This window comes from Humulus lupulus, chromosome 1 (assembly GCF_963169125.1).
Source record: "Humulus lupulus chromosome 1, drHumLupu1.1, whole genome shotgun sequence".
Classification (NCBI taxonomy): Eukaryota; Viridiplantae; Streptophyta; class Magnoliopsida; order Rosales; family Cannabaceae; genus Humulus; species Humulus lupulus.
The window spans coordinates 170,220,185-170,234,974 of NC_084793.1; the positions used below are offsets into that span (position 1 = coordinate 170,220,185).

General features: G+C 39.9%; 1 protein-coding gene across 1 annotated transcript; it reads right to left on the minus strand.

Annotated features, from left to right (window-relative positions):
- Nucleotides 1-10,889: 10,889 nt before the first annotated feature.
- Nucleotides 10,890-11,743, minus strand: LOC133824424 (uncharacterized). The gene is made up of 2 exons (XM_062257304.1): nt 11,551-11,743; nt 10,890-11,467 (listed from the first exon to the last, which is right to left on the minus strand). Exons 1-2 carry the CDS (start codon nt 11,741-11,743, stop codon nt 10,890-10,892), a joined length of 771 nt encoding a protein of 256 aa, XP_062113288.1.
- Between the last annotated feature and the right edge of the window lie 3,047 nt (nt 11,744-14,790).

Here is a 14,790-nt window from a genome sequence, read left to right on the forward strand (position 1 = left end):
TAGGAGCCTTAGGAGAGGGCTACTGGTCGGCGGGTGTGGCAGGATTGGAAGCTTGGCAGACTGAAGGAGTTGAGGCCGGCTGCTCGAGAGGCGATGGAGATGGTGAGTTCTCCGTGGAAGGGGCGGTTTCCGGAGGGTCGTCAGTCCGGGCCTTATTCGGGGCAGTTTTACTACTCTCCCCCGAGCCTTCTTGCTGCTCTTCTTCTTTCCAGAAGAGGCGATAGCAGCCCTGTAGTGCTCGAACACATCCTCAGAGTCTGTATCTGCACAAAGGAAACAACGCGAGCAGTAAGACAAGATGGTCACGAAGGGCCAAAAAATGAAAGAGAAAAGATTACAAGTAAAGTACCCGCGCTACAACTATTGGTCGCTACATTATTTACTGAACTACTTACTGCCTAGAAGAAATCTGAATTTAAGATTGGAGCATTCTTAAAGTTGCCATCCTCGTCGAACAGATGACAGGGAATCGGCAAATTGTTTAAATGCAAAATTACTATACCATTATCATTCGATGAGTTGTCAGAGAGTTCGGTAGGCTCGGCGGCCTTCTGCTTTCCTTTGAGAGCCAAGGGCCTCTCTGCTCGAGGAGTGCTAGTAGGTTCGCTGATTGTAACCCTAGTTGGTCTCCTCTGCGGAGGAGACGCCTGAGGATGTTACTCGGGTTCCCCTTCGGTGCGAGCACTCCCTGTCGAAGGCCCCCTCGTCTTTGATTGGGGGGCCCAAAGGCCGGCCAACCTAAGGTTAGCCTCAGTAACTAGAGTCCTGACACTCTTTTCAGCATCTGGCATGCCAGATAAGAGTGTTGCCCTCGACACCATTCCCGGAGGTGGGTTTGGTTGCAACCACGGGCCTAGGATACATCAAGAGTTTAAGATATTGCGGAGGAAAACACCAAGAGAAGAATTCAGCTAGTGATAAAAAAGTTTTACCTCCATGAGTGAAGGCCAGATTGTTCGTGACTAGGTCGGGCATAAGGAAGTACTCCTGGTGGTACCTCCCTACGTTTGAGATGTGAGTTGTGTCAGTCAGGAAAGTGTGCTCGGTTTCTAGATGGCAAAAATGGAAGAACCCCGTGCCTTCTTGGTTGGGGTTAGACTTGAGGTCGAACAGGTAGTTGAACTCATGTGGCGACGGCACAAGCCATTTTTTCTGGTTATACAGGATATAGAGTGCAGCGAGCATTCTATATCTGTTTGGGGTAATTTGGAAGGGGGCAACTCCAAAATAATTGGCCACCCCCTAAAAGAATGCATGAAGAGGCAAAGTGGCTCCTGCCTCAACATGAAACTGCGACCAGGCGCTGTAGGCACCTCCAGGCAGATTAGCCCTTTGGTCTGGGTTAGGTTTGACTAGGGTCACCCTTGTCAGATTGTATTTGTTTAAGTAGTTGGCGATCATTCTGATCGTCACCCTACTTTCAGAGACTACATGCCACTTGACGTCCGGCTAAGTAGCATGTCGAGGGCGGGCATGCCTTTGCACATTTGGATCGGGGGCATTTTTGTCTCGACCACTAGTCAAGGGAGCATCAGCAGTAGGCTGATGAGAAGTGTTGGGATTTTTTCTTTTTCGAGCTTTGGTTTTGGTACGAGCCATATTTTGAGTCAAAACTGGGGAAGTGTTTAGGTTAACCCGAGAAAAAGGAATATTTGATATCAAGGTCGAAGGGTGTTCTTCGTCTTCAAGCAGTTGAACTAAGAGATCGTCATTGATGGGTCTTTCTCCTCCCCATGGGTCTTGCATATGAACTGCAAACAGACAAATGAGGAGATAAGACGCACAATCTGGGAGCTTATGTTGAAAGTTGGAATAACGTTGCTCGCGTCTATCGACCAGCAGCATTCTAACCGAAACACTAAGTTTTATGCTAGCAGTTTGAAAAACGGATCAAAAAGTGAAAGTAAAAAAATTTCTGAAAATAAGCTTTTTCAACTCCAAAGGGGCAAGAAAAATTCATTTTTTCAACTAGCCTAAAAATCGAATTTTTATGTCAATTTTACGCCCTAAACCTAGGATCCTGACTATCAAACTAATTCCTAACTTACATAGAGCAAAAGTACACTACCCTATAAAGCATCAACGACATATACATAATCCTCACAAATTTCTACTCAAGAACGCAAAAAGTTTCAGAACTCAAAAGCAGTATGCATGGCATCTCAAAGAGTTTAAAAGACGAAGAAGTTTACCTGGATGATGGTTGAAGATTCTGAAACGGGACGACTTTGGGCTTGCAAACAAAGAACCCTTAAGCAAAATGACGGGAGACCTTCGAAGTTCTGAGTTCTGGGATGGAGTTCTTGGCAGGAAATGGCGAGTAAAAGATTAAAAGGTGAATGAGGGGGTTACTTATAGAAGCTGAAGTGTGACAAAAAGTAGTAATCACTAATTCCCTTTTTTGAAGCATGGGGGAGTGTACCAGCCATCAGAGTGGTTTCTTGAAAACTAAAAAGGCTTGATTAAACTTGATTAGATCATGATTTTAAAAAACGCACAAGGGCTCTGACAGATTTCGTGGGGCATATGAAAGGTTGTTTTCCTAAGTTTACTTATTGCTGGTCGCAATAAATAAACTTGGGGAGCAAATGTTATCCAAAGAGCAAGCGTGGATGACATGGCAGACATTTTTAACACGTGGTTGACACCTGGCAAAGGTTTTGTTCGACTATCGACCAGGGAGATTCCCCTGGCATAACATTTGGATTTTATATACGACCAGCTTGGTCGTATACTCCGTGTATTTTGAGAAGATCTTGTGCAATTGTAATCATATCCGAAATTATCTCCCATAATTCCTGATTATCCGATTATTTAGGAAAGAATATATGTAACTAATTCATGTATCCTCCTTGAGCCTATAAATAGAGAAGAAATAACTCAAGGGAGGGAAATTTTTTTGGATTTTGGACCTTTTGGCCAATTCTGAGTTTATGCTTTACAAGAGAATTATAGCTATTATCTCCTGATTGTATTGTTTATCCCTCTAAGGCTTGTGAAACTCAGAAAACCCTAGTTCTTTGATCACTCCTTTGAGAATCAATATCAATAATAACTTAAGTGGACGTTGGTCATTACTGATTCGTGGGGCCGAACCACTATAATTTGTTGTGTCGTTTATTGTTCTTTCCATTAGATCTATTTTAATACCTTCTATCACATCAAGAATTTGACTCCGTGTCAGTTGACCAAAACAAGGGTCAACAGATTGGGTCTAATTTAAACGAATAACAATTAATAAAGCAAGGGCTTAAATTCCTGACTTTTGGGTCCAAGTGGTAGTTAGGGGGCCTTAGTAGTAGGTACGATATACTGAACCCAGCCCTCCTCCATGGAAGATTTAATTGTTAAGGCTCATTTACCCGAGTTAGACTTGATTGTAATAGGGTAGTTTTAAATAGATAGATGGATCTAATAGACTGTAGTACAATAGGCTAAGTTGTAGCCTCTACTTGTTTTTTTTATCTTAATTTTTTCAAACTTTTCTCTTTTGGGGAAACAGAAAGACACATGGAGTAGGAACCAAGAAGATCTGAAAGACTAAATGGCCAAGGTAGAGGCCAAGGTGGAGCCCAAGGAAGAGGAAGGGGGCAAGGAAGAGGAGTAGCCATCACCCCCATATATGAAGAAATCCCAGCAGCCCCAGGAGTGCCAGAAGCACCCAATGTAGTGGAAGACCCGACAACTACTGCTACTCGAATAAATTTGGAAAGAGAAAATGCCCGTCTTAGGGTAGAGCCAAGGAGAAGGGAAAAAGAGTTCCAAATAAGCTCAGGGCAACAACAACAAGTGGCGCAACAAGTTATTCCTCTACTACAATTACTACAGTTGGCAGAACCTCGCTATGAGGCAGTGTATGAATGCTTTAGAAAGCAGCAACCACCAAACTTCGATGGCGGGTCAGACCCAATAGAAGCAGAAGAATGGCTTCGATCAGTGGAGTCCATTCTAGAACATATGCGGTTGGGAAACGAAGATCGAGTCTCATGCGCTTCAAGCTTGCTAAAGAAAGATGCTCGCTTATGGTGGGATATAGTGAAGCAGACTAGAGATGTGAACGTTATGACTTGGGATGAGTTTATCCAAGTGTTCAACAAAAAGTACTACAGTCCTGCGATTCTAGCCACAAGGGTGGACGAATTCATCATTCTTACTCAGGGGAATTTGACTGTGACAGAGTATGCTAGGAAGTTTGATAGGCTGGCTAAGTTCATGACGGACATGGTACCCACTGAGATGCTAAGAATTCAAAGATTCGCGAAGGGACTAAAACCTATGATAGCTCGTGGCGTGAAGTATATCTGAGGGATATCCACTTATGCGGAAACATTAGAGGTAGCCTTGGAAGCTGAGCAGGCTGAAGAAAGAATCTGGAAGGAAGGTGCAGCCAGAAGGGATGCCAAAAAGATTAACAATGAACAGAACGACCACAAACGAAAATATGACGGTAGTCAAAATCAAAAGGCCGACAAGAAGAATTAGACTGCATCAGAAAGTAACGGGAATAAGAAGCCATATGTGGAATATCCCCAGCGCCTTATCTGCAAGAGGAAGCATTCAAGGGAATGCCGATATAAGACGAGGGGTTGTTTCAATTGTGGAGATGAAGGACACATTAAAAAATATTGCCCAAAGTTGAAGGATCAAAAGAAAGATGACAAGCTTGTGCCAGCTAGAGTTGTTGCTCTTACTAGAGGTGAAGCAGAAACTAGTAATACTGTGGTAACAAGTCAGGTCACTATCTCTGGTAAATTATGCAATGTATTATTCGATTTAGGAGCTACGCATTCTTTTGTCTCTATGAATATGATTGATACCTTAGATAGACCATGCAAACTTTTTAGAGATAAGTTTGTCATGGAGTTACCCTCGGGGGAAATAATTCTATCTAGTAGAGGGGTGCGTAGCGTTGTAGTTAGAATCGAAGGAAGAGAATTACCAGTAGATTTGATGGAGTTAAACCTTAAGGATTATGATGTAATTTTAGGCATGGACTGGTTAGCAAATATGGGGCAATGATAGACTGTAAGGGTAAGGCAATCAACTTTCAATTAGAAGGCGGAGAGAAATTCACCTTCAAAGGAGAAATTTCCCGAACTTGCATACCGATAGCTTCATCTCTCAAAGCTCAACGATTAATCAATAGTGGTTGCCAAGCATTTCTAGCCAGTGTGGTGGATAAGACACGAGAGACGCAACTTGAACGAAAGGATGTACATATTGTATGAGAATTTCCTGAGGTATTTCCAGAAGATCTACCGGGATTACCTCCGAGTAGGGAAATTGCGTTTGAAATAGAATTGGCACCTAAGACGACACCAATTTCAAAAGCTCCCTATAGAATGGCACCTATCGTGTTAAAGGAGTTAAAGATCCAATTGCAGGAGCTATTAGACAAGGGTTTCATCCGACCGAGCTATTCGCCTTGGGGAGCACAAGTGCTTTTTGTCAAAAAGAAGGATGGGAGTATGAGGATGTGCATCGACTATCGAGAACTAAATAAAGTGATGATCAAGAACAAATACCCTTTACCTCGAATAGACGATCTTTTCGATCAAATACAAGGATCTACAGTATTCTTGAAGATAGATTTTCGATCAGGATATGATCAGGTAAGAGTACGAGAAGAAGATATCCCAAAGACAACTTTTCGGACTAGATATGGACACTACAAGTTCCTGGTAATGTCTTTTGGCTTAACAAACGCACTAGCAGCGTTCATGGGTCTTATGAACCAAGTATTTAAGGACTACCTGGATAAGCTTGTTGTGGTGTTTATAGATGACATATTGATCTACTCAAGGACAAAAGCCGAGCATGAAGAGCACCTGCGACTGATGCTGTGACGACTCAAAAGTCATCAATTATACGCTAAGTTTAAGAAATGCGAATTCTGGCTAGAGAAGGTGGCATTTCTAGGACACATTATGTCTAAACATGGAGTGGAAGTAGATCCAGCCAAGATTGAAGTCGTGAAGGACTGGCCCAAACCCAAGAGTGCAACGGAGGTGAGAAGTTTTCTGGGATTTGCAGGATACTATTGATGATTTTTTGAAGGGTTTTCCAAAATAGCTACACCCTTAACAAATTTGACACGGAAGAAACAAAAATTTGTATGGATGGAGAAATGCGAAGAAAGCTTCCAAACGTTAAAGGACAAGCTCATATCGTCTCCAGCTCTATGCTCCCAAACGATAAGGGCAAGTTTGTAGTGTATTGGGACGTGTTAAAGCAGGGCCTTGGATGCGTTTTGATGCAAGATGAAAGAGTGGTCGCCTATTCCTTGAGACAACTAAAGGAGTATGAACAACGGTATTTGACCCATGACATAGAATTAATGGCGATGGTTTTTTCTCTAAAGATTTGGAGGCACTATCTGTACGGAGAAAAGTGTGAAATCTATACAGACCACAAAAGTCTAAAGTACTTCTTTACGCAAAAAGGAGCTCAATATGAGGCAACGGAGGTGGCTGGAGTTAGTAAAGGACTATGATTGTGAGATCTTGTATCATCCGGGAAAGGCTAATGTCATGGCAGACGCACTTAGTAGGCGGAGTTACGGGAGCTTGTCAACACTTAAGGGGATAGTTCAACACTTACGTGATGATATTAAGAGGTTCGGAATTGAGCTAATAACTGGACAACTAGCTGACCTCACGATCAAGTCAACATTAATGGAGGAAATAAAGAAGAAACAACAAGAAGACAAGTTTCTTCTTAAGATGAAGACAGCACTACAGAGCTCAGAAAATGTTGATTTCTCCTTGACAAAAGAAGGCATGCTACAATATAGAAACCGAGTATGTGTGCCCGAAAATGGTGAATTAAGAGAAAGTATTATGAAGGAAGTGCACACTACTCCATATTCACTTCACCCAGGATCGACCAAGATGTATAACGATGCAAGGCTATGTATTTGTGGCCAGGAATGAAGAAAGACATAGAAGAATTTGTAGCAAAATGCCTTAGATGTCAACATGTTAAAGTTGAACATCAGAGATTCGCTGAAACTTTGCAACCATTAGAGATTCCCGAATGGAAATGGGAAGATATAGAGATGGACTTCATGACGGGATTAACAAGGACCACCAAGTAGCATGACTCTGTTTGGGTGATAGTAGATAGACTCACAAAATCTGCTCACTTCTTGCTGGTAAGAACAGTTTATAACGCTGAGCAGTACGTAGAGCTTTATGTGGCGGAGATAGTGAGATTATATGGAGTTCCAAAGACAATAGTCTCCGATAGAGGAACGGTTTTTACATCAAAGTTCTGGGAAGGTCTACAACGTGCAATGGGCAATAAGTTAAAACTAAGTACGACATTTCACCCTCAAACAGATGGTCAGTCAGAACGTACCATACAAATATTAGAAGATATTGTGAGGGCATGTGCGTTATACTTCTCAGGATCATGGAGCAAGTATCATCCATTGATAGAATTCTCTTACAACAACAGTTATCAGGCAACGATAGGCATGGCACCTTATAAGATGCTATATGGAAGGAAATGCCGATCACCACTTCATTGGGATGAGGTTGGTGAAAGACGATATTTAGGACCTGAGGCTGTAAGAGAAGCAACTGAGGTAGTAGAATAGATAAGACAGCGAATGATTGCCGCTCAAAGTCGCTAGAAGAGTTATGCTGACGCTAAGAGGCAGAATGTTGAGTTTTCAGTAGGCGATCAAGTCTTTCTCAAAATTTCTCTGATGAAGGGGATTATGCATTTCGGAAAGAAAGGAAAGTTAAGCCCGAGGTTTATAGGTCATTTTGAGATATTGGACAAAGTAGGGCATGTAGCATATCAATTGGCTTTACCGCCATCATTAGCTGAAATGCATAACATTTTTCATGTATCTATGTTGAGAAAATATATATCAAATCCATCCCATGTGCTCGATTACAAGGCTCTAGAGTTAAAACAAGATTTCAATTATGAAGAACGACCAGTACGCGTTCTAGAATAGGGAACTAAGGAGTTAAGGTCCAAAAGTGTCCCTATGGTTAAAATCTTGTGGAGCAATAGCACAGAAAGAGAGGCCACATGGGAATAGGAAGAATATATGAGGGAGCAGTATCCCGAGATGTATGGTAAGTAAATTTTGAGGATGAAATTATTTTAAGTAGGGGAGAATTGTAGCATCCTGGAATTTTACTTAGCTAGATAGTAGTAGTAGTAGTAGCTGTAGAATTTTAGTTTTAGTGGATATTGGTCAAAGCCGGGATTTAGTTAGAAACTCGTAGAAATAGTTATGGATTTTATAAGTTTTACCTACGATTTGAAAATATTAATTTTATCATAAGGTTTGATTAATGAATATAGTCCTAATAATATTATTTATTATAACCTAAGGTTTAGATAGAATAATTAAGAACGTGACACTTGTCACAAGCATGTTTATTAAGGGTTTAAATATATATATATTTTTTGGTAAATCAACAAGCTTGTATTATGCACATCAACTTACAAACACCAATCAATACAGACACCAAAATCCAAAACCCAAACTACTAAACCCCATTAATTACAATATAACTTCCTCACCCAGTCCAAATCCTCCTTTCCAAGGTTCCTATCAAATAACAATCTCAATCTATTACAAATGTCTAATTTAATATTCTGAGAGACATAATTCACTAACGGCACCTGATGATTCCAATAAGCTGAGTTTCTAGCTTTCCATATGTGGTACACACAGGCACTAAGAGAGCAAAAATACACTCTTCTTCTGCAAGCAGAATGTCTACTACGCCTTATCCAATTCATCAAACCAGTCAGCTCACATCGATAGGAACCAATCCTTAACCAATTCAAGATAGAGAGCAGGCAGCTCTTACTAAACTGGCATTCAAAAAATAAGTGTCTGTGACTTTCATCATACTGACCACAGATAACACACAAAGAATCCTGAGCTATTCCAAATCGAAACAACCTGTCTTTAGATGGCAGCCTTTGCTTTAACACCAGCCAAGATACAAACTTATGCTTTGGAATGCCTAATCTATCCCAAATAGAAGCAAATTTCCATCTGGTCTGGGAATTATTCTTCCTCAACTTATACAAATTGGCTATACTGTAATGAGTCCAGCTGAGCATAGATCCTTGATAAGACTCCTTTAACTCCTCCTTGATCCTAACAGTTTTTTTCCAGTACCAGCTACTAGAACTAGGCGCCTTATAACTCCACCAACCCTCTTGCTTTAAGTAAACAGCATGAATCCATTTCACCCACAGGTTCTCTTCTTTTTTCGCAATAGCCCAGACATATTTTCCTATGGCGCGCCTGTTCCACAGCCCTACATCTTTAAATCCCAGACCTCCTCTCTGCTTAGGAAGGCTAACTTCAGCCCAGGAAACTCTCCCATGCCCATCCAATCTATCACCACATTTCCATAAGAAATTTCTACATATCTGGTTGATTTTATCTATCACAGCTTTAGGTAAAATAACTATTTGAGACCAGTAAGTGTTTATGGAGAGCAAAATAGAGTTTATAAGAACACACCGGCCAGCATAAGATAGATTCCTAGAACTCCAAGTTCTTAACCTTTTCACCATTTTATCCACCAAGCATTCACAATCAGATATGGAGATTCTTTTATTACTAATAGACATCCCTAAGTAATTGAAAGGGAGTCTACTTCTCTGAAAACCAGAAGCCTCTGTTAGCTGATACCAGACCTCCTCCTGCATCCCAACTCTGAAAATAGCAGATTTCTTCTGATTAGCCTTCAACTCAGAGGTCTCCGAAAATAACTGGAACCCTCTTAATAGCATATACGCTGCCTTGAAATCACCCCTACTAACAACAATAAATCATCTGCAAAGCACAAATGAGTTAATTGTAAACTGCCACATCTAGGATGATATTTAAAATCTGAGTGCAAAGATACTCTAGCTAGAATTCTTGATAAATACTCCATCCCAATAACAAAAAGAAGAGGGGACATTGGATCCCCTTGCCTTAACCCTCTTCTGGAATGAATCATATCTGATGGGGTCCCATTAAGCACAATCGAGAATCTAGCTGTTGTGACACAAACCATTACTAGCTGAATAAACTGATTTGGAAATTTAAGAGTAGTCATCATTTCTTGTAAGAAGTTCCAATCTAGGGAGTCATAGGCCTTCTGAAGGTCAATTTTGATAAGGCAAGCTACCTGAGCATTTTTCCTTCCATACTCTCTAACCATGTCCTGACATAGCATTATATTATGAGCTATGTTCCTACCTTTGATAAATCCACTCTGGTTTTCAGAAATAATCAATGGTAGAATCTCCCTGAGCCTATTACATATAATCTTCGTAGCAATCTTATATACTACATTACAGCAAGCTATAGGCCTAAAGTCACTAACATTCTTAAGACAATTAGACTTAGGGATAAGGATTATATTTGTGGTATTGATTTCTTTAAGAATCCTCCCCGAATGAAGAAATGAAAGAACTGCCTGTGTAAGATCATTACCAGTGATATTCCACGAGTGTTTAAAGAACGCACTACTATACCCATCTGGTCCAGGAGATTTCTCATCAGGAATTGAATAAAGAGCAGCTTTGACCTCCTCTTGTGTATACTTTCCACATAAAAACTCAGCTTGCTGAGATGATACAGTAGCTCCTTGCTGCACCATCGAGTCCAACACAGTCCTTCTCCCTTTCATTTTTGAGCCTAGTAACTCTATATAATAGTCCTTAAATGCCTTTTGCACATCTTCCTGCCTATCCAGCCAATTACCCTTCATATCCCAAATGGAGTAAATAGCATTCTGAGTGTTCCTAAACCGAATACTATTATGGAATAATTTTGTATTCTCATCTCCTTGTTTTAACCACTCCTCTTTGATCTTCTGCTTAAGGAACTATATCTTATTTTTGTGGGCTAACTAATAATCCTTCCTTCTTGTGATCTCCTCATCAATCAGGTGGATGTTTCCAAGATTAGCTTGAAGTTTCCCCTGAATATCTAGCAGAAGCTTAAGCATCTTCACCTCCCGAACAAACACATCTCCTTTCCCGTTCCTGTTAAGATCTTTCAAATCCACTCTAAGCCTTTTTAGCTTTGATATTAGGCAAAACATTGGAGTCCCTTTTACTTCCTTAGCCCAGCTTTCTGTCACTATCCTCTGAAATCCTTCAAGATTACTCCAGAAATTAAAGAATTTAAATGGTTTCCTAGTCTCAGGAGTTGTACCAAAATTCACCATAAAAGGACAATGATCCATGTCACCTTCAGGGAAAAAAACCACTTCAGCTGAATTAAATTTCTCCAACCAGCTATCATTAGCCAATACTCTGTCAAGTTTAGCAAACACTCGGTCCTTCCCAGCTTGTTTATTATTCCAAGTGTAGAAAGAGCCCGAAAATTTCACATCTACTAGCCTACAATTCTCCACACAGCTTTGAAAAGGGACTAGCTCTAATCCATTACCTCTATAAGGAAACCTGTCTGATGGGGATAAAACTGCATTAAAATCACCCATAACAATCCAAGGATATCTAATATCTTGAGCCATGTGATCTAAGTCCATCCATAACTTTCCCTACCCTTCATATTGTTAAGAGCATACACCACTGTTAACGCAAACTGAGTTCCATTCTTGCCTTGAATATGAAAATGCATCCATTGATTAGAACCACCTCGAATATCCACATCAAAACTCAGAGGATTCCAGGCCACTACAATTCTTCCATTAGGGTGGTGCATTAAGTTTGAAGAGAAGCACCAACCCTTAAACATGTTTAGGTATAAAGACCCCACATTAGAAGCCTTTACCCTAGTTTCTAGGAGACTAACAAAACCAATTCTCTTGTTTGAAATCATTCTCATGACCTCCTTTTGTTTACTTGTTTTGTTCAGCCCCCTAACATTCCACCCAAAAAGTCTATCCATTTATGAATGGAGGCTCTCCCCCTCCATTCATGTTAGTCCTCATTTCCTGTAATGCTTCCCCAGCTTTAACCTTAGTATCTGAAAATTGACCTAGCATCGAAAAAGAGTTGCTCTCTGATATCCCCTTATTCTTAGTCATTATACCCTTCTTCCCCTTGTTTTGCTGATTCGCCTCTGAAGTTTCCTCAGAAGCTCCCTTACCCTGAATTATCAAATTGCCATTCGGAAGATTATCTAAATTTAGTTCTTCTCTTTTCTTCTCCTGCCAGACTTTTGATGATTCTCCTAGGGTCCCCTTCTTCTTACACATTTCCTTCCGATGTCCTATCCCTCTACAATGCATACAAACATCAGGTTTCCATTCATATTGCACTTCAACATATACATATTCCCCCTTTTCATCTTCAAACTTAATTTGATTAGGTAACTCTTTTGTAAAACTGACTTCAATTAGGACCCTAGCAAATTGAAGCTTCTCCCTGGCCATTGTTTCTCGATCTTGTTTCACAAATTTTCCAATGGTGCCCACAATCTTTGCCATAGATCGCTCACCCCAGTACTTTAATTCCAAATTTCTCAGTTGAGCCCAAACCGGTATTGTCAATACTGTATCCTTAGAGAATTTGGAGTTAGGATCCCATCTTTTCATGATAAGAGGCTTCCTATCAAAGAACTGGTATCCACCATTCAGAATTCCATCTCTAGTCTCCACCAAATTAAATCGAAGAATAAAAACCCCTAAAGCTAGAAGGCTGATTTTATCAATACCTTTATCTTTCCAGATTCTCCTAAAGAATCCTTCCATCACCATTAATGGAGGGTTAGCTCCCAAAACATAGCAAACTAGAGCAGAGTTCCAATAATGAACTTCTTCTTCTATATCTTCTGCATCTATCTTAACACAATCAGGCTCAATATGCAAGAAAGGATTAGAATTAGAAGTACCTGCTTGCCCTCTCTTGATTGATCCTCTTTTCAAAACCCCCAACCAGTCATTCAGAGTATTCTTAATCATAGCTTGACCATCCAGATCTTCATGCTCCAGCTCGAATCCATTTTGAGACTGCTGAGACTGACTCTTCATATCATCGATCTTCATACCTGCTCCATTATTAATTTCCAGCGGAGATTCCTATACCCGAACCTCCTCATGATTTTCCAGTCGCTTTTCATTAGTTTCCTCCTCTTCATCAAAAACCATAGCCTCCACCCCTAAGATACCAGCCATTGATTTTACTTTAATGACTGGATCCGTAGAAGAAGGCCCTCTTTTCTTCTTCCCTGGAGTTTTATTCTTCAATCCCGGTCTCCCTGCCATGGCACCAGATCTAGTTGAAGAAAGAGCGGGAAAAAATCCAAAAACTTTTTAGGTTTAAATATTTTTGATGAATAGTTTAATTAAAAGAAAAATCTAGAAGCTCGAGAACCTTCCATTATCTGTTAGGATCACGTTTTACTCAGTCAAAGTAGTTTTAATCAATTTCAAATTATCCTGAAATGTGCAAAAATGTGTTTGAAATATCAGTGTATGCCGATATATCATAGCTATAAGGGCTAATATATCGCCTATAGTTGATACGAAAAACACGTTAACTTCGCACGAACGAAACCACGAACCCTCGGGATCATGGTAGGGGCGATATATCGCCTACCCTAGGCGATATATTGGCTCCAATGGCCATATTTGAGTTGTTCATAAAATTCTGATATAGAAATAGCCCTCAACAACCTTGACTCATTCCTGAATGTTTTTGACCGAGTTCTGGGGATCTGTTGAACAGATAATTCAAATTTATTAATTTTTTAATCATTTATTTATTCATTTTAAAGGATTTAGTTTCACTCCTTGAACTCTATAAATAGGACCCTTCACTCATCCATTTCATTCATCATTCAAGCACAGTTCAGAGCCTCCAAGCTGCTAAGTTCATTCTAGAGAGAAACACTAGGGTTTTGGGGTTAAAGCTTTCAAATCTAAAGCTTTTATAAACACTTGGGAAGTAAGTTTTGTGTGATTTCGATGTTCGAGGTATAGATCGAGGTTCTAAGCTATCCAAGGTATTCATTATCTTCAGGTTTAGTTCACTATAGTTTCTTTTATTCTTTCATTTTTCTTCAAATCCTAACTTGTTGTAATGACTTTTGGTTAGGTGTTCAATTTCTTTGAAAACTTAAGGTCTTTGGTAAGTTACTATCTTGGTGGTTTAGATTTTCTCTTCAACTTCATGTCTTTAGAAACTTATGGTTTCTTATGTTTGGTTTTAGGAGTTTTCAATCCCGCTCTTCTCTCCAATATTCCGGTTTTTGGTAAGGAAAATTAGGTAGTTTAGTATTATGACCTAGTTTATGTAGTTTATGATATACTTTATTTTTGTATGACATAACATTTCAAGTACAATAAAGGGTAAGTGTGTCTGAACCTAAGGAGTCCAATGATGTATGACGGATAATGTCCGGTAGGCTCGGTTGCCAAAACTTTATGACGGACCTAAGTGATGTCCAGGGTATGACAGACTTATGTCTGGGGCTTAATTGCCACCCCTGTATAAACACTTATATTTTTATTATATTTGACTTGTTATTATGACCTATGATCTATAGTTATGATTATGACTTATGACTTATGACCTATGACCTATGACTTATGACTTAGAGTATGATTTATGATTTATGACTTAGATTATGATGTAGAATTATGACTTAAGCTATGATATGACCTAGAGTTTTGTGTTTGTATGACTCTTGTGAATTTATGTTTGTTTATATGATTATATGACTAACTTTTGTTTGTATTTTCCGTACTGGGCTTAGAAGCTCACTCCTTATGATGTTGTTATCTGAGGAAATTAAGGATGGAAAGGCCGGTGGCGAGTGGGGACCTAGGAGCTTCGTGA

What these genes read in the sequence shown, in the direction of transcription:
- LOC133824424 (XM_062257304.1), bottom strand. Translation starts at nt 11,743, where the DNA reads ATGTTTAAGGGTTGGTGCTTCTCTTCAAACTTAATGCACCACCCTAAT. An exon ending in TGCTCTTAACAATATGAAGG is followed by an intron (nt 11,468 to 11,550) that starts GTAGGGAAAGTT and finishes ATTTTAATGCAG; the next exon opens with TTTTATCCCCATCAGACAGG.